At 47.9% G+C, this 20133-nt stretch overlaps 1 protein-coding gene across 13 annotated transcripts in view; it reads left to right on the top strand.

Moving 5' to 3' along the window:
* LOC115326096 (Down syndrome cell adhesion molecule homolog) overlaps positions 1–20133 on the top strand; it is an 81135-nt gene that overhangs the window by 59504 nt on the left and 1498 nt on the right. For 12 of the 13 annotated variants that reach the window (XM_029986834.4, XM_029986825.4, XM_029986831.4 and 9 more), the window contains 13 exons: positions 1954–2076; positions 5889–6056; positions 6495–6639; positions 6728–6876; positions 7491–7613; positions 8106–8270; positions 8390–8460; positions 8689–8911; positions 9774–9872; positions 14392–14577; positions 15415–15567; positions 18231–18287; positions 19559–19686. In XM_029986834.4, the coding sequence (XP_029842694.2) occupies positions 1954–2076; positions 5889–6056; positions 6495–6639; positions 6728–6876; positions 7491–7613; positions 8106–8270; positions 8390–8460; positions 8689–8911; positions 9774–9872; positions 14392–14577; positions 15415–15567; positions 18231–18287; positions 19559–19686 (1790 nt within the window). The remainder of the gene's footprint in view (positions 1–1953; positions 2077–5888; positions 6057–6494; positions 6640–6727; positions 6877–7490; positions 7614–8105; positions 8271–8389; positions 8461–8688; positions 8912–9773; positions 9873–14391; positions 14578–15414; positions 15568–18230; positions 18288–19558; positions 19687–20133) is intronic. The other variant, XM_040501018.2, reaches the window with a different exon arrangement.

Here is a 20133-nt window from a genome sequence, read left to right as displayed (position 1 = left end):
CAAGATCTCACCCGAAGACGTTGGAAATTACAGCTGCATGGCGCGCAATGCCGCAGGCGTCTCGACGGTTTCTGCCACTCTGTACGTCGAAGGTACGTGGACACTGGCCGACCGCTACACATTCGTACAGTGCACATGCTTGAAACATGATCATGTCGCCAAACATAATCATGTAACCGAGCATGTCACCAAAACGCGGCGCGAAATGTCATTATTTAGCCTGTCGGCTGAGACCAAGCGTGCAATTTTTGGAATCGTTTTTTTGTCAATTTCTACAACACATTGTCTCAACAACTCGTTATACAAATAAAACGAGCCTGCTTCCAAACTTTCCTGTATCTTTGTCCAATGATTGGAACGAATGGATGGGTAATCTAAATCTAGTGGCTGGAGCCAGAATCGGGAGGCAGATTGCGCCACCTAGCGAACGTGTTCAGAAACGTGCTGCCATTCTGTTTCTGTCAGTGTTCTCTGCTTATGTTTTTCTTCGTGTCATGAGTGATGCCGCCATCGATGAAAGCCGTAAGTAATCATATTTTTCAGCTCTCTCTCGGGAGCCATTTATGATTTCAATTGTTGCATGCTAGTGGATCGTGCTATTGCCTGTTCGACACTTGACATGTGAACTGCTCACGAAACTGCAAGATTCTAACACGTGTTTTTCAGGTTTGAAGACCTGGCTCAAACACTCCTCGTTTTAATGAGACACTTAACAAAACTGTCTAATTAAAACCCGGAAGCGGCTAGCCGCGTCTCTCGCGTGTGGTTTTATTGCTGACATCGCTATGGTGGACGAAAAAGAGTTTCACATTTCAGATTTATCACCCTTTGCGTTTATTGATTTGTACCTATCTACAACCGGTAAACGCTAATAGTTCTTCGTCCCTTTTGACGATCTGTACGACCTTTCGCGACTGTAAACTACGGATCTGTATGAAAACATACTTTTTTCTTTTGTCACGAAAGCGTGCTGATGAGCAAATAACGCAAGAATCAGTACCGCAAGCACACAAAGGAAAACCTTATATTTGATGACTGTTACAGCACTATGCTGACTGCGTGCAAACTTGTATAGAAGCCCATGTGGATAAATCGTACTTGTATAGCTTGTTTCTTTTCACGTGAAAACACACGTGAGATATGTTCGTGGAACGACTTGTCTCATTGACTCGCGAGACCCAAATGGAAACCGTTATGACGACTGCGTGTACTCCGAATGGCTCGTTTATGGGAGAACACGCAAGGACATGTCTTAACACGTACGATAACTCTTCTGGAACACTTAAAGCGATACTGAACCGAAATTTCGAGCTCACAAAACAAGGCTGGACTGATGGGGCGCTGGGAAACCCATAGACTTCACTCATTTGGCGATTATCTAACGAATTGCCGTATTTTTGTTAAAAAAAGAAGTGCGCGACTGAACCCGGCCGACGAGGCCGACGAGACAAGTCACGTCACGGTTCTCATTCCCATTCCTCGCTACGCCCCGTCGAGCTGATGAAACGAAGCGAGGAGGAGAGGAGAGAGGCCGCTTCCCCTATTTCTCTAATCTTCCAGGATGATAATGACGCCATAGACCTCGCTTGGTAGCGTCCTTCTTTTCCAAATCTACGGCCATCCGTTTGAGATATCGCTGTATGACTGATGTTTTGGAGTTCGTAGCGTCCCATTCAACGCTTCTGCGACCTTAGTTTGCGAAATTCAAATTTCGGTTCAGTATCTTTTTAAGAAATGACTTCCATCATCTATGCTCATACCGGATGTCTGAATTGCTCGCGAGACCCGTGCAGAAACCGCTCTGCGATCTGCGTGCACGCATGAAGACCAACTCAATTCCCTGGCGGGGAAACGCGAACTCGTTTGTAAACAGTCTGTTGGTCGATAGAGCTGTGAAGAGGTCAACCTCTTGTTGTGGTTCTAACGTAGGCTGTTTCTGTTGTGTGGTCGCAGCTGCCCCGGTGTGGTCGGCGGAGCCCGCCGATGCCGAAGCCATCCAAGGGAAGGACCTGTACCTGCCCTGCGGAGCGGTGGGTTACCCCAAGCCCAGCACCGCCTGGAAGATGCAGCTGACGGGTGAGCGGCTTTCGCTTATGGCGCTGAACTCCGTCGTTGTTATACTTAATAAATATGGAGGTAACATTTTTTAACACAGCCCTATTGAGAATAGAAAATGCACCTATTCGACCCGTATCCCATAATACCATACGCAAGAACCATATATAAGATATGATAGGCATTTTGCCTTTTTTCTTTGAATATAAAGAAAGCAGATTGACAATTTGGAAAGATCGTTGATCTGCGGCACCTGGCATCCAAAGCCAAGCACGCTTGTCAGCCTATTGCTCATATACCGTCATCATAAAGCGAAAGACGCAGAAGCCCGAATTTAAGTAATATTTAGTTTGATCGCGCGGGAGTCTTTCTGATGGTGGGGAGTTTTAGTACTACGTCGTTCCGACACCTCCGATAACGATCCCCGATACGCCGCTGACGCCTTTGCGCACGTATCGTATCGTGTATCGTTATCGGAGGTATCGAAACGACCTGCTAAAACTCTGGGTGTATCGTCGGCACCGGAGCACGCTAGAGGCTGGTTCGCGCATTTGCGTTTGAGTGTCGTCGACTGAGTTGCAATCGCTCATAACTCCTTAGGAATAGAAAACGCACTGGCACACGGCGCCCCCTATCGGTAGCCCTGGAACCTTTCCCGATTTGCGAATTGGCGACTCCAGCGAAATCAACACCGCGTAGCGGCAACGCCGAGAAGCCCAATAGAGGAGGCTATTTTGACTCTGTCGTCTGCTATCGCTGCTTGGTTCTCGTAGACAGCATAGAACATCGTTTCCAGTAATTATTTTTACCTTCCGCCGTGTCGTTCCTACGCACTGACTAGAAGAGGGTTTTTTTTAACGTCGAAAAATCGCTTTGCTTTCATATATGTAACAGCGAGTCTACGCTGGGGTGCAAGAAATTTATGGTGGCCCGCGTGCTGACCGACAAAAACGACCTCCTTTCGTCCGCCATCTTACCTGACCAGCGCGCCGACTTACGGTGAAAAAAAAATATGATACTAAAAAAATTAGAATATAGGCAGATCTAAAGTGTTATTGCTCAAACGCAAATGTGTCGTCCAGCGTGAACTGCGGACCTTCGTTTAGCGTACGGCGTATCACAACGTCCGCCAGCCGTCGTGAAAAGGCAGCCGTCCATATTCTTACGGACGACCGACTCGAGACGAGAGCACGAACGTGTCGAAGACTTCCGTCGGGGTGGAGGCGGGCGTGAGGCGCTTCTTTCCCGTCGACTGAACGCCCGCGTTCCCGACGTTGGCTGGTGGGCTGCCAACTCGGTCCGATTAAGTTTTCGTGTCGCGACGGAGAGGGCCGCCAACAATTCAAACGCGCGGGTACATGGGCGCCATCCAGAAGTGAACCATGCGACTTCCGCACGCGCTCTTCATGTGCGGGGAGAAGTTTACTATGGACGACCCGAGACTGTGCTTCTTTTAACTGCTAAATTATTCAGTAATTAATCATTGCATACTGTAGGCCAATGAATGGTTTAAGCGAGAAGGGTAAAACAAATTAAGAAAAAGTCTGCAAAGTCTGCAAAAGGTCACAGAACATTTTAGACAAAATCCTGAGACGGGGGGGGGAGGAGGAGGAGGAGGAGGAGGAGGAGGAGGAGGACACACACAACTGGGGTGTTGTCCTTTTTTCCCCCAGTCTCGGGGTTTTGTCTAAAATGCTAAACCTTCACCAGCTTGTTTGCGCCCTAACTTTTTGTCCACAGAACAACTCCACAAATTATTAAGAAATAGAACAGTAAAAAAAAAAAAGGTCACGAAACCATGTTTTTTGTATTGTTATTGATGAACTGCATTCTGCCTCGCGAACACTCCACTACATTCTTTGCCTTGTACGGGCTTTTTGGCTCTTGTTCGGGGCTTCTATTTATTTATGGGAGACTGTGGTTATGCATGTTGTCGCGGAATACAAAATTAAACAGCTTTTCTTATTCGGATATATCTAGCCATTCTGATCACGTTAAAGCCGCGTATCAAATGTTTGCAGAGTGAACAGACATGAAGCAAGCGTTTTTCGTCAAATACTGAACGCTTTATGAAGTTGCGGGTGCCTCGCCAGAAAGCCCACGGGATGAATTTTCAGAAATGTAGGAAAATAACAATAATATGTTACTTTTATAGTACGCTACTGTACTGATATTAGGTTTACTAATATTTCTACTACTAATGCTGCTATATCACTATGTTATTACTAGCACGATTGTACTACTACCGTATTACTAGCACTACCACTGTGATTTACTACTATTGTATTGACAATGAGGTGATCGGTCTCGGTCATTTTGGAACACCTTTTGGAGCTGCAAAACATATTTTTGGAGCAAAAGGAGACCTTTTTTTATCTTCACTATACTAGTTTGAATATCGTGTTTAGATTTATACGCTTGTTTGCCTTCCTGCTTCCGTGCAACCTTTAAATTACATGAACAGCATGGCAAGGTCGATTCCCTAGCTAACAGTTTAATTACGCATAGAGGCACGGTAACAAGATGCTGATTGATAAGGGCAGTACACACTTCTATGCACGGTTATCTTGGGTACGAAATCAAGTTTAGACCAAATAGCACATTTCAATGAAATAATATATAAATAAAAAATGTAGAACATCCAAATTGACGTTTCCTTTAAGTTCTAAATGTTTTATAAAACTGCAGCTCTTAAATGACAAAGCCTTGGTCATTCGATTATGATCAGCAATTACAATTTTTAAGCAGAATTTCGCGATAACAAAAATTATTATGTAAACAATAAAAATGTACCCTTAAAAAAATCCCGCCGAATTTGTTTAGGCTAATCTCAGGCTTGCATTTACTACTCCAGATAATTTAATTTTAATTTACTACATTTTCTGTGCCATTAAATGGTGGTACCCATATAAAGGTAGTAAACGAGAGTTGACACGAATAATAAACATATAGAGCAGCCCATAAACGTTTCCTCCCAGTGCTCAAATATATTTGACGAATCCCGAATGTGAAAAATATCGTGAGATTACCGCAGTCTATCATACATACTAGCCTTAGTGTTATTCAGGTACCTTGTATAACGTCCCGCTCTGCAGGAGTACTTTCCCCTTAGCACGCGGGTGCGCTGCGGCGAAGCAAAATATGCAAAATTGCGATGCCTACTACTCAATGGTCGCTTCACTACAGTACACCACTTGCGCGTTGACAAGACAGACAACGAGCATGCGAAATGTCCCTCGGTTTACTAGTAAATCCACTTCTACTGCTATTATAAATATTCTACTGCAATATCAATGCTGGTTTTACTACTATCTCTGCTATACAAGTTATATGTATGAGAGGCTGGAAAGTTCTGACCCCCGAACAGCTTGGCACGTCTTTAAGGCCCGCCAGATGTTCGAAGGCATAATAAAAATCAAGTGATTCATTGACTGATTACAGTTCTACTACTCACATTATTGCTATATTGATATACTATAACTACTCTTACTGTGTAAGGCTATATCCCGGTATTACTATACTACTGCTGCTTCCACTACTACTATGCTACGTCTATTTCTACTACTACTGTACAACTACATATTTTAACTACCGCTACTACTACTACTGGTGTAATACTACTGCTACGGCTCAGCAGAGCCGTCCCGTGATAAACGCGAGAAGCTGCATGGACGGAGCGCGGACATGCAAAAGCTGCCCAAGCGGGTCGCTAAGGTGGACGTTCGATTTTAGCCATTGTTGCCAAACCAGTTTCGCGTATGGCGGGAAATTCAGACTACACGTGAAAGGGTGCGTTCGTCATCGTCTCTCTCGACCCCGTTGGTGGCATGCAGGGTCCCGCGAGTTCATCCCACTGCACACGATGGGTCGCCAGAGGATCCATGACAACGGCACCCTGGTCATCGAGGCCGTCGAGGCGGCAGACGCCGGCGTGTACCGCTGCGAGGTGGCCAACGGCATCGAGCCATCCCTCGGCAAGACGTTCTCCGTCTCCGTGCACGGTGAGAACGCGAGGTAGTTGCGTTTTGCGCGTACCTGGGTCATTCTGTCTATGCACAGATAGACAAACTTATGTTTCTGACGTCTACTCCAATGCGGGAGCTTTGTCCTGACGTCAGCTGCTGTGAGCACACGCGTTTGTATTTTAACAGTGAGTTGCTCTATACAGCCAGAAAGTGTAAAATATAAGTATAAAGCGTGCTTCGGTTTTCGTTTTTTTTATATATATTCTTTGCAAGCATGTGCCTGTGCATTCGATAACCTGGTGGCGTTAAATCCACGCAAACCATCTGGCGTAGCACCAATGCACTTACTGCACGCAATACCAAATACGACGTCTGTGCAGTGCGTTGCCATTTTTATCGGCCGCGAGGCATCATCATCATCATCTCGACAGTGCTGATTTGCATGAGCAATTGTCACACGCGCTTCGCCCTCAGTACCGCCGGCAATCGCCAAGGGGTCCAATGAGGTCTCCGTCAAGCGCGGAGACATAGCCAAGATCGCCTGTGACGTCACTGGCGAGCACCCTCTATTGGTCACCTGGGAGAAAGACGGTGCACCTCTGGTGCCATCTGTCGACAGGTAAGGGAGTTACGCGGCCATGCACGGTTCGTTCGGGGTTCCAATATCGGAGGCAGTGCGCGGGAAAGGACGGAACTTGCCCCCGCAGGTACGAGACGCACGAGGACGTGACCCCGACGGGAGTCCAGTCCGTGCTGGTCATCCACAACACGATCAAGAAGGACGCTTCCCAGTACGTCTGCATCGCCAAGAACGACTACGGGAAGACCAGGGACGTCTTCAGACTCGTCGTTCTGGGTACGAGAGTGTGCGGCACGTGGTGTTCCGTTTAAGATAGCCCGTATCTATATGTAAACTATTGATATAGTTTCGTTATTGTTTTGCAGTTGCGCGGAAAATGTTCCACAGTAAACTGAAGCGCGCCGTTCAATCATTTTAGATATCTTCATTGCAGAGAGTTATCCCTTAAGCTAATAATTTGTATCGGTGGAAGGGGAATGGGAAAAAACAAGGTAACATTTTTTTCACTACTGAATAGTTTTTTATCAGCAAATGTATGAAGTTTGCTAAACATAATCAAGTCTTGATAAAGTAAATAGCTTTTTTCACTTACAAGGACTGGGCAAACATTGTCGCCTTGCTGACAAAAAAAAAAAAGTTTCGAACAAATTTTAGTGATGCCGACCGACGAGCGTTGAGTTGTTGCACACAGAAAGAATAAGACATGCCTCGTTGTTTTCGTGTTCCTCTAAATCTTAGTAATGCCTTAAGAAGTTATACGACCTGAAAGTTATTCGTAGAGAATGCGTTATATACCGGCACTGACTAGCGTGCTCAAAACCTTCCAAACTTCCGAAAAGAGATAGCGCTCACCATCATGATCATCGAACGGACGTTTCTATTACATGCAGAACCCCCGGAGAGTCCCTCGAACGTGGTGGTGACCGAACGAGGCAGCCGGTACGTCCAGCTCAAGTGGACCCAGTCAAGCAAGGCGGTCACGCGGTACCTCGTCCGGTACTGGAGAAAGTCCAGTGAGTAGAAAAGTAATCCTTGGCTGAAATGCGTCTCCGGCTGGCGTTTTCATAGCGTCCCATTCGCAAATAGCGGAGGTGACGCCACCCAGCGGAAAAGACGAGAAGGGGGGGGGGAGCTACCGCCTAGCCTACCGAAGTGTACAGCGAAAACTGGCGGCCGAAATCTGAAACGGAAGAAAGGGATTATATACACGCTGCTGGAGTTGCAAACATATACCGACCCACGCAACCCGCGAAGTTTGCTGAATTGTTTCCGTCAAAATGGGAGTAAGCAAGAACACGCATCTGCCGTCTCCACATCCGCTGCTGTTTCACCGCCAGGATCGCCGCGATTTGCAGTATTACGGTAAAGGCACCAATGAGAAACGCGTTCCAGACACCCACGATATAGACTTGCTATGAACTACTCACAGTGGTGTACGATCTCTAAGTCATCGGGGAAACTGAACGATGGCACGCTGACTGAACGCGCGTCCCCGGTGCTCGCAGGCAAGGGCAGCGTGCTCCAGGAACGCGAGGTGGACGGTCTCCGACCCAACCTGATGGTGAGCCAGCTTCACCCCGGCACCGAGTACGCCGCGGTCGTGCTCGCTGAAAACTCGGTCGGCTTCGGCGAACCTTCGGACCCGGTCCACTTCACCACTGCCTCCGAAGGTGAGGCGTTTCGGGAAGGCACACGCGGGAAACCGGCATGGCTGCCTTTCTTGAGATGGCAGCGTCGCTGCGGTGTTCTCTGCCTGACGTGAATCTCTTCGTGTCCTGTCTTCCTCAAGAGCCCGGAGCGCCGCCCATGAACGTCAAGTGCGAACCGATCGACACGAAGACTGTCAAGGTCACGTGGGAGGTAAGGCCTTGGGATACTAGTGGTGTAGTTAGTACATGAAAATATACCGGCGTAACTATGTTCGTAACGACTCCTTAAGACAGGGGCGTCGGAACAATTCGGGAGAGAAGGGTGGGTTCTAAGGATTGTGCTTTCGTATTTCATTTGGTATAAGCGTAAGTGAAAAAGGACCTCATAAGAATGCCACATTGAACGAAGGAGTGCTGAAGATAGTCTCCCGGCTCCCAGGCCCCGCCGACGGACAAGCAGAACGGCGACCTGCGGGGCTACTACATCAGCTACAAGCTGGAGGGCACCCCGTTCAGCCACGAGACCGTGAACCGCAACTCGAAGCACAAGCTGTTCGGGGGACTCCAGGCGGCCTCCGTCTACACCTTCTCGGTCAAGGCTTTCAACGACGTCGACTCCGGACCGGCCTCCGAAGAAGTGTCCTGCGCCACCCTCAACGGGGGTACGTGAATGCACCAGACGACCGACAGCATCGCCGACTTAAGAAGTGCGCACGTGTACGGTCGAGGACAAAAATTACTATAACATGTCAACGTGGATGGATGGCAGAACCCTCGAAATCGGACGGTGGCTTGCGCCGCCTAGCCAGCGTGTTTTTAACATCGGCAGCTAACCTCTACCTCGGCCTTCGAGCGCCGCTTCCGCCACCTAGTAATGATGCGATTTACCTTGTATGGCTGCCATGGACAGATAGCGGCTATTTCTTTCCGATCGGGCGGTGGCTTGCGCTATCTATAGCGAGATGTCATCCCTATTCCGCGTGGAGCAACGTGACGTTAACGGAATGAACGAGGTGCCTATGTGTTTTCTAGATTATGTAGTCCACCACAGTACAGATGTTTGCCCCGAATATAATAGTTTATTTTAGCTAAGTTTTGGACACGAGAGTTATTTTCCTACAAAATGATAGACTGCGCGATTCTATCCAAGAGAACACGGCATTGGCGCTTTTTTTTACATTACTGCGAGCACCAAAGTTTACCGTTAAGTTATAGCGCCGCGAAAATAGCTCTTTGCACCGCACACTTAATTTTGATAACATCCTTCAATTCCATGGGAAAAGGATTAAGCAAAACTGCGATCGCGTGTTCGTGCTCACTGCCGGATATACCAAAATTAATGCATGCTTACCCGTCAATTCGTTGAAATGGGCGCTTTACTTTGCTGAAAGCATCAGTCAAATCTCGTTGGTTACTTGTATATTTGTTTAATTAACGGCATGAAACTGCGTCGGTTTACCGATTAACACACGCACCTTAATCCCCGATTTTCTTTTTTTTTTTCTTCCCCCGCGTTTGGATCAGATCCACCGTCAATTCCTAGCGTCAGGGTGACGGGTATCACGTCGTCCTCCGTCAGTCTCAACTGGAACACACCGGCCAACACCATGTCGCCCGTGATTCGTGAGTATATAACACTTCCGTCTTTTCACTCTTGGATAGACAACTATATTTGAATTCTTTATTTACCGCTAACACATTCGAAAGTTTTAGTAGATCGTTCCGAAAACTCTGTTTATCGCAACGTGACACGCGAACTTCCAGGGTCCGCAATCTGGGGTATCTGTTCCCGTGACATGCAAGTTCGTAACTCGTTCCCGTGTTTTTATTTTTATTTCTTGCCCGCGATTGGCGCGCACGACATTGGCTCCCGTGATACGCGAGTCCGTTAGCGGTCTCCCGTGTTTATCAAACTATGCAACGCGAATCTGTGGCATCCGCAATCTGTGATGTCCGCAATCAGCGCTATTGGTTTCCGCGACACCCGAGTTTGTAGCGGGTTCTTGCGTGTATATCGCACAGTGAAGCGCAAATATGCTGCGTCTGCGTTCTGCGGCCGTAACCCGTGACGAATTTCGTAGCGAATTTCCGCATTTGAGTACGTTGCTCCCAGCATGCGCTGTGAACCACGTATTCAAATGCGGCGTCTATTGAATACCACCCATGCAGAGTGAGAGGGTGGGCGTTCTTTCGGTGTTGTGTCCCGCTTGTAGAAGTCTGATTTTACTGAGCAGTTGCTAGGGTACGACTCTTCAAACGTGACAGACATTCGCAAGTCCGGAGGGCGTGACGCCACTTAGCAGAAAAAGACGGGAAGTAGAGAAGCGAAGAATTGCCGCCTATTCAAGTGTGCAACGAAAACTGGCGCGGCCTGGCGACCGAAATGTGAGCCAGGAGATGGGATTAAGTACGCGCCGTTGGAGTTGCAAATAGTTGGGAATATGGACGTCGCGAACCCGCCCAGGTTAGAGTTCGACCAGGTTCGGCTTGACCGAACTTCTGACGCGCAGTTCGTCAAAAGTTAAACTTTTCTGCGCCTGCGCGACAATTTATATATAAAAAAAGCGAACGCCACCAGGCGCAATAAAAACGTAATACTTGTTGGGATGGTAGTTCTATTTTTTCACATTAATAAACTCACTAAACCTTTAAAAGTATAAACGTTAAAAAAACCTACTTCGTAACTTATTGTTTTCCCCGAAATGCCTAAAGTTTGTGGAGAAGTCGGGCACTGTTCATCGAATGTTGCGAAAAATGCGAAGGTTCGCGGAATCAGCCGAACCTCAGATTCGACAAACATCTCGCGACACCCCTTTGGCGGTTTTCATGGCACGTTTTTGAGCCCACTTTCAAGGCTTTGTGATTTGACCGCCAGGCGCCGCGAACAATTGCTTAGCCCGAGAAGGCTGGAGAGCAAACTCACCGCCACAGCTTTCTGTTCTGGCCGCTTGGCGCCGTCGATTTCGCTGGCCCCATAACCTGACACTGCGGTGCAAGCCGCTTGCTCGACGAACCACTCTTGCGCCTATGTTTGGCCACGCGATCACCCTCCCGTCTATTTACCTTCACGCGGAGAGCGGGGTCAGGTGAGGAAAGTCTGGCGTTTGATTGGTCCGGTGACCGCGCGGTTTCTACCGTAGTGATGCGATTGCTGCGCCAAAGTGCTTCTTACCTGCACTGCATCTTGCTGTATTTCGCCAAAATTGTGATAAATTTGCGCCAACGTTGAACCAAGACCTAGTTTCACTTTATTACTACTAAAAATAAAATAGCTCAGGCAATGGGCGCGTTCAGTAGCGGCCCCAGAGTCAAGGAGTCACTGACTCCTTCCGCTGGACGGCCAAAAGTCACTTCCGGTGCACGTAACTCCGGGGCTTCGGAGTCAAGCTCCGAAGCACCGAGTCCGGAGACGGTGCACGTAGAGTCAAAGGAGCTAAAATGACGTCATTTCCTGACTGGTGACGATTTCCGGCGGTAAAAGAGAAGAGCACGAACAAAATGGCGGGATAAGCTGCTTCAGTTCTGTCGCGGGTGTGCGGTTTGCTCGCTTTTGGTAATGAAAAGTGCTCAAGGTAAGACGAATAACGCATTCGAATTTCTTTTCCAGGTAAGGCTCTTTCGGAAAATGCATTGGACCGTATTTTGTTTGGTTTGAATATGCTAATAAACAACTTAAACGTTCATTGGAAACACGGAAACTCGGTAATATTGACGATAGTCTTGTCCGCGCTGAACAGAGCAAGGCAGGGTATGAACGCGACTTTGGAAGCCGGTTGGACACTCACGGAGCATGATCCCGAATAATGTTTTGTTTGCGTAGCTAAATCGGGGTGGACGTTGGCTGAGGCTCGCTTCGGCCGACAAAACCTTGACCGCCGAGCGCGGCCGAACTTTCCGTGTGCATACGAATACATTTTATATGAAGTTCGTTACGAAGGGCAAAACAAACGTATGGCCGTTACGAAGGGCAGAACAAACGTATCGCAACAGGCGGCGTAGATTCACCGAGCTCTATATTTTGCGTGTGCTGACGCCGTTTTTAGAGCGCAGCTCTTAGGGGCCCGTTCCCGGCTTGAGCGGCGTCGCCGTCGCCGTCGCCGTCGGCGTAACCAAGGTCATCCCAAGGTCACGTGACCCCTCCAGGTCACGTGACCCCTCCCAAGGTCATCTCAAGGTCACGTGACCCCACGTGACTCCCAAGGTCACGTGACCCCTCGAGGTCACGTGACCCCTCCCAAGGTCATCTCAAGGTCACGTGACCCCAAGACCCCGCGTGACCCTTTGAAGGTCACGTGACCCCCAAGTCACGTGACCCCCGAGGTCACGTGGTCTCCTACCCAAGGTCACGTGACCCCTCCCAAGGTCATCTCAAGGTCACGTGACCCCAAGGTGACCCCCACCCGAGGTCACGTGACCGCCCCCGGAGCATATTAAAAAATGAGGGGAGGAGGAGGGGTCTACCCTCCCCTCAGTACCCTTCACTCCTCCTCCTCAAGAGCTGCGCTCCAATTCGGCGTTACAGGGATTTGTAAACGGCTTTCACTTTTTGTCGGTTTTTTATAACAGTAGCTGCCTTTGCACCGCCAAGCGAAGGGCTCGATCCCGTTGCATCGGCTCGAACACCAGCGCTGGTGTGTACAGTCACTCGCTTTTTGTTCAACGACCTTGTCAAAACTTCTTCAGTACCGGCGTCAAATAAAAGCGATCGTGCTCGCCATCGTCTGCTTCCAGTTTATTCGGAGACCGTCTGGCACAGGGGAGGAAACGGAAATTGCGTAGAAGCAGGTTTAAAGCCGCGCTTTTTTTTTCTTTTTTTTTTTTTTTTTTTGCCGTTCAGTAGGCGCTCCGATGACTCCGACTCGAGTGACTCCGTTCGGGGCTGAGGGAGCCGTTACTGAACGCGCCCATTGGTACACGGCCGTATCGTTAGGGTAGGCTTGTGCGAATTTCGGGAACTAACGATTATCGCCTCCAATAACGTGCTGCTTGATTCGATCTATGTGTCAAACACTGACAGTGCTCGGGGGTCCCGCAATACTTCTCATGTTCCTTGTCTGTTCTGGCAAATTAGCTTCGTTGAGTGCGCTACTCGCCGTGCTTTGCTGCGCTGCAGTAAAGCCAGAATCGCGGAGCAGAGATCGCGATTTTGCGTATTTTGGTTCGCCGCAGCACACCTGCGTGCTGAGGGGAAGCGCTCCTCCAGAGCGGTATGTCGTACACGCCGGCGCCTAATGTATCAAACAAAAAGATATATATCTGTATCTATTTATCAACTCTACCTTTCGGTAAAAACATTCCTAATAAAACTAAGGCTAGTAAATACGTTAGATAGCGATTTCTTTTTTCCTGATTATATATTTTTTTTCCATTTGCGATTCAGCATGAGGTATCACCTTTATGTAGGTTCGCGCATTGATAGCGAGTAGAGTGAAATCAAATTAAATTAGCTGGGCAACTGGGTGCAAAGGTTCGAAGAACTTTAATGGGTTTGGCTGGATTTTAATGAGGCATATTTATCGCTCACATGCCGATTTTCGTTCTCTTGAAGTTCTACATATAAAATGTCATTGATGTCCTCAATCAAATGACAAAGCCTTTGTTTTTATCTTAAGAATCGCAGTTTTATGGCGACTTTTAAAACCTAACTAAAACATGAATTTAGGTGCTTAATACCATTTGGTTCTAACATTATTTACATGGAACATATTATTTCGTTTACCTTCTGCTCCATGCCCAGAACAGCCATTCACCACCAGTTGATACTGCCCTTCATCATTCAGCACATTCAGCACTTTGTTGCTGTGCCTGCTGTTTCAATTCGCCACTAAACAGCTACTTCTGTGTTTGTGGGAATCAAACCTGCCGAGCAATTTATGCTAATAAAAGGTAGTACAAAAGTCGGAAGGCAAAGTAGACAATGTCCTTTAGTTCGGCAGGCCAACACGTGAATCGTAACATACATTATATGCAGTGGTAGCAATGAAAACGAAGTGTGTGCCTATGCCCCAGAAGTACTTTTTGCTCCTCCGCATTGGATATTTGGCCGCTCCGAAAGGTGGTTAAAACAGTTCGAGCCAATCACATCACTGCCAGGCCGCACTGTCAGCTTAGATCGACAAAAGCGGCTTCCTCGGCAATGCAGAGTACCTGGTGCAGTACGGCAGCGACGACGAAGAGAAGTCCGACCTCCACCTGCCGGGCAACAAGGACACGGTGACCCTCCGCGACCTGAGAAGCGGCACCCGATACAACTTCCGGCTGGCCGCCTACAACATGTACGGCAGGGGAGACTTCTCGCACAACCTGCCCGCCGTCACGCACCTCTCAGGTATAGGAAGAACATACGCACACGAGTGGGCCCGAAGGAAGAAAACGCTAGAACGTACGCGTTGCCCTAGTGAAATGGATGGATGAAGAAATATCCTTTCAATCGGGCGGCGACCTGTGCCACCTGGCGACCTGTGCCACCTGGTGGCGTGTGGAGAACCGCCCTTTCTTTTTTTGTCTGCGGCCGGTTTTGTCACATGTTTCCTTGCTATTTACCCAAACGAAAATGTATATATCCTTTAATTGCGGAAGCGAAGTGTGGCTAAGTGTGTTTTATGTGTTCTACCTAATTTTATTTCCTCGCGACCATCCCAACTTGTTTTGTCCGTGATTAGCTTCGTAACCCTTAACACCATGTGAGATGGGACACCGCTAACGTTAATAATTTAATCAATGTACAGTTACGAACACTAGAAGGTGGATAGCAGAGAAGGCGATGCTAGTGTTCATAATATGCAATAGACCTTAACAAATTCTTTTAAACAATTGTTAGCTTAATGTTTAAAATTAGAAAATTAGCGAACGAAATAAGATACAGATTGGTACCTTGCGCATATGATGGAAAAGTTGTAAGAACTGCAGGCAGCTCATCGACATTGTATATGGCATGATACAACTTCATACGCCTCAAAACACTCGCAGGAGGCCTAATCAAGATGTTACCACGTTTCGCGTGTAGTAACCTCGCGAACTGCAGCGGCCGGCACAAAGACGACGATGTCGACAAAACGAAAGTAGAGAAAGCCTGTCGACACCTCTTTTACTCGCATAGTATTTTTTTTTTTTTTTCGTTTTAATTGCTGCTCAAATCCTTGTTGCACGTTCGACTGTTGCGCAGACGGCCGGTCTCTTCAGACGACGACGGAGAGCGAGGTGCCCTTCTACTACCGGACCTACTTCGTGGTGCCCGTGGCAGCGTCCTTCACGGTAATCATCACAGCCGTCGTGATCGCCTGGGCCTGTCTCAAGCGAGCCACCATCATCCAAAAGAGTGAGCGCACATCCCGGACCTTGTTTGTCGCGAGTTCGACATCGTGTCCGTCTGCTTTATTGTTGTTGCTATTCGAACGGAATGAACAGAGTTGACGGCAGTTCGTCTTGCCTTTATACCGTGTTGGTTATGGCCTGAAGGACACGTGAATTCTGCACACGATGTTCTGTCTGCGACTGGGCGTGGTACGGTATAGCATGTGCATTTTATATGCTTGGTTTGTTTTCTCGTTTAGTTCTTTCGTGTTTTGACTGCGTGGACCTTTCGGTGAAAGCTGCTCTTGCTGTCTCGTATTGAAGCCGATGTAGTGTACGACGTTTGTTCATAAGATTTACTGACGGGACAAGACCAACAGGATTTGGCTGGAAATCGGCCGATTTGGCTGGAAATCGGCACACCGCTTCAATAACCCTTTCTCAACTGATCGCCGAAATATTTTATAAAACTAGAATTGTTTCGCGAAGTTATTGGACTCTTGAGCTACACCGGCCGCGAGAGTTCCAGGAAGCGACTACTGGCAACAATGAAAAACACCTACTTTTCTCTACCCGCGTACGTCACCGGCGGGCAGGCCGACGAGCGCTTTTCTGGAATGGTTCTATAGATATTTTTCTAAATTAAACAATCACTAAGGAGCATATGCATGTTACAAGAGTAGTTACACGTGCTGGCGTCTGTAACAGTAACGTTTCTAAAGAAAAGCTAAAACAAATGGCACGTTCCTTCAGGTAACACGAGCGTGTGGGGCATCTGTACCCGCATTTCGAGCATTCTCCGCGGTGCCTGAGTAACTTGTCAAAAACGATGTATTGCGTGACTCGTCGGCCTTTCTTCCCCAGCGTAACTGCCAGCTTTTGATAGAAGGAGAACGGATTTGCTAGCGATTTCACGAAACTAGCGAGCCGTGGCTTGAGCGTACCGAGTTGCGAAAACGATTCCCTCGAAATCCCAGTTGCTTCCATTTTTTTACTTTCTCATAGTTTAGCACCTAGGCCAAGGTCGTACTTTGTGCAACTTGATTATTATAGTACGAACGCCCCTGTTTTCTCTCTAATTGACGGGAGAAAGGCGGACGCGAGCGCACCCGATTGCAGGCAGCGTGCCTCGCTGCCCACCGGTGACGTTACATTTCGATGACGGGGAAAACTGGGGAGAACGGTATATTGGTTTTGGCAGCGAACAAAATATAACTTTTTTTAATTAACTAGAATGAATCTGGAGGAACGACATAGCATTTCGGAATCAGGAAGCCATCCGCATTCAGATTATGCCTTCGGATTAAATAGCTGAAAAATCGAAGGCTTAAAGGGCAACTCCGCTCAATTCCGAAAAATGTAGGCTTCCACGTGGTTCACATTCACAGAGCACTACTAAACAACTCTACGTCTTCGGATTCGCGAAAAGTGGAATATTATTTGTGTAATTAATCCTAATTTAAACATCAGCAGACACCGAAACCGAAACTTCGGTTGCGTCAGGCCACATTGGTCTCGGGTCGTCAGAGTCATGGCCACGTCACGTCAAACCACGTGGTCTGGTGACGTTCGGGAGGGAGCGAGAAACGGGACACGCGACGCAAGCAGGTCTTTTTTTTTTTTTTTTTTTTTTTTTTTTATATATAGGACGCGGGCAGGTCGCTTTGCATGACGTGGACGTTGATGGCCCGGGGGAGAGGGGGAAGGGGAGAAGACGAAAGAAGAGAAGGAGAGTGGGGAAACCGACCGATAAGCGCGCAGGGCAGCGCAAACTAGCGCATCCGTGTTACGGTGATCACGTGAACGCCCGGTCAGCCAACACCGGGAGGAGAAACTCATGACGTCATCGTTCAATTTCGCTCTGAGAAGTAAAAACAAGCAAGACGTGAGAATGACGTAGTCATGCCTTTGACGTTGTGGTTCAACGTTGGCCGCTCCAACTCCGTGGCATTTTCTGCGCTGATGATTGCGCCTCGCGCCGCACGCTAGAGTTGGCAGATTTCGGCGACTTGGCTCGCTTGAAGGTTTGTTGGCCAGTTTATTAAATATATAAACGGAATTAGATCGTAATATTTGACATGGGGTCTTCCTATATGATACTGAAGAGGGCTACATAGTTTTCTAAATATCAAAAATGGAGCGGAGTTGCCCTTTAAGCAATTATTTATTTTCAATATAAACATTTGTTTTTCTGTATTTTGTCGCCGGATTTTAACAATTATGCTTGATCGTTCGTTACACCACAACCGAAATACCCCCCCCCCCCCTCTTTTTTTGTTTTTACCTTTTAGTACGATATTACGAAAAAGCTCGCAGACATATGTTACGGTATCGTGTTTGCCGACAGTTTAAGGATTCGGTCCTGTCGTTTTCTTGCCCTCGTGTCTAATGCTGCGGCTTATTTATATTTAAAAAAAAAAATAAGTACCTATTTTGTATGTGTACGTTTGTGTATTTTTTTGTGTACGGCCAATGCAATCTGTCATTGTGCGTTGACCCTTATCGTTTTCGTTATCTGTGTATGCAATGAATTTGATGTTTTATACTATATTATTTTATGCACGCCTACGTTACGCACCTCAAGGAATGGAGGACATTTTGTGTTCGCAAAAGTTTGTTTTTGCCCGTGGTATGTGCCCCGTGAGCCGTGCGTTGACTGCGTGTTGTTGTTTCTGTGTTCATTTTCAGACGCATACCGCAAAGTGTACGGTATTGAGTACTATGGCGACTGTAAGCTCCCGCCAGGTGAGGAAGCCGATGAACATTGCGCTTTGGAGACCGCTCTGCTCCTGCACTGCTCTGCTAACCACTTCCGCTGCTTCCTCCCGTACTAACCGTACCTCGCTAACAGTATCTCACTTCCAGTCTGGACTGGCAGTTCCTAGTGGAAATTGTCAGTATATTGCAGTATTCTTTGCCAACACGAAGTGACGAGCCTTCACTCGACTAGAAGTGCCCGAAACGCGCACTAGCATACCCTCGTTCCCAGCGCATTCCACTAATGGTCACACCGGACAGTCATCACGTGGTCGGTTGCCGTCATTGTACCTTCTTGACGAAATGAAGCTCATTATGCCCTAGGTCTGTAAGGTTGCGTAGTTGAAGCCGCGAGGCCGCCGTCATATAACAGTAGCGATATAACCGAGGATTATGCTCAAGAGTTGTGGTACCGTACGGTAGCGTACAGTACAATACAATAAATCTTTATTTATATCGTCTTCGAATGTAATACAGGTGACGCCCACAGAAGCCAATGGTGGCTTATGTGATTGCGAAAAGCGCGCTGTTTGGTACTGACAATAGGGCGACAAGAAGACTCGCCCCCGTAGTGCCGAGGAGTTTAGAATGACGTCAGTTATTTGCTTATGGGAGGCGTTTCGGGAATAGAAACGTCATGCACGCTTCCTCACTATCTCTTGCCCAATCCTTCCTGCCTACTAGTGGAATGTCTCGACTACCTGGGCTCTGAGTTGGACACTCGGCGAGAAAGTCGGCGATACCGCCGACCTTTACCATTGACCAGCGCCGTGCTTGACCTTGGCGCGGGCCAATCGCAGAGAGGTGCTGACCTATCGCGCGAGGCGCTGACCAATCGCGGCGAGGCGCACTGACCAATCGTCGTGGCGGTCGGCGATCTTGCCGACTTTCTTAACGAGTGTCCAGCAGAGCCCTTCGCCCAACTGGATGCTCTCCCCTCGGTCGTACACTGCAGACAAACTTTAAGAGAAGCTAATCTGGCCGTCATCTTGGTTACGCCGTGGGTTCATACAATACCACTTTGAAGACGAGGCCAGCTCGTTACGTTATCACTAGTATGTGCTCGACACGCACGCGCTTTGGCCGTACCACGTGTTGGCGTCGCGCTCGGTGCGAGACGCTGCAAGACGCACTGCGTGGATTCACTAGTGATGACCTTTGAAGGGGCAGTACTTGAACGTAACCATGGACGTGACGCCAAGCGATAGGGGAACCCTAACGACATCCGGGAACTGTATTATTGTTCCTTGTGCCCGCAGGTACCCCGCTGGTGAGTCAGTACGCGAGAGGCTCGTACGCGCCTACCATGGAACACCCGAGGAACAGCCAGGGCACCGAAGAAGCCTACGACGTCCCCTGGGACGGACCTCCGACCAGGACTGGCATGGTACGCCCGTAAAGTCAAGATGGAAACTTATGGGACTATATTGCATGCTCTGTAAACTCCAGGCCTACCCTTAGGGCAGACCGCGATTCAAAATTGGGATGTTTAAATAGATTTTGTACATTAAACTAGTGAAGGCCTGGATTCTAGACACTGCAAGAGGGTATCTTGAGTAGGATCGTGCGTTTATTATAATAATCGGAGGAGGAGACCCTTTCGCCGATGCAGTTTATGCGGCGTTGCTAAGCATACTTTGACAAGAGACACTTTATTTTTAGAAAGATAAGTAAAACAAATGTTAATTTATTTCCTTACTGTGCAAAGCGAATCCATGGCACAGCTGCATGAGAATGCCTCGTCGAATGTTTTTTTCAAACTTTTGGAGACTGTATACAAACTTACAACTGGAAGTTTAACTTCAAAACATAAGGTCGTGGTTACGAAGCTGAT

The sequence above is a fragment of the Ixodes scapularis genome, unplaced genomic scaffold (genome assembly GCF_016920785.2).
Source record: "Ixodes scapularis isolate PalLabHiFi unplaced genomic scaffold, ASM1692078v2 PGA_scaffold8__174_contigs__length_109621045, whole genome shotgun sequence".
NCBI classification, from domain to species: Eukaryota; Metazoa; Arthropoda; class Arachnida; order Ixodida; family Ixodidae; genus Ixodes; species Ixodes scapularis.
This window is presented reverse-complemented; position numbering and strand designations above follow the sequence as displayed.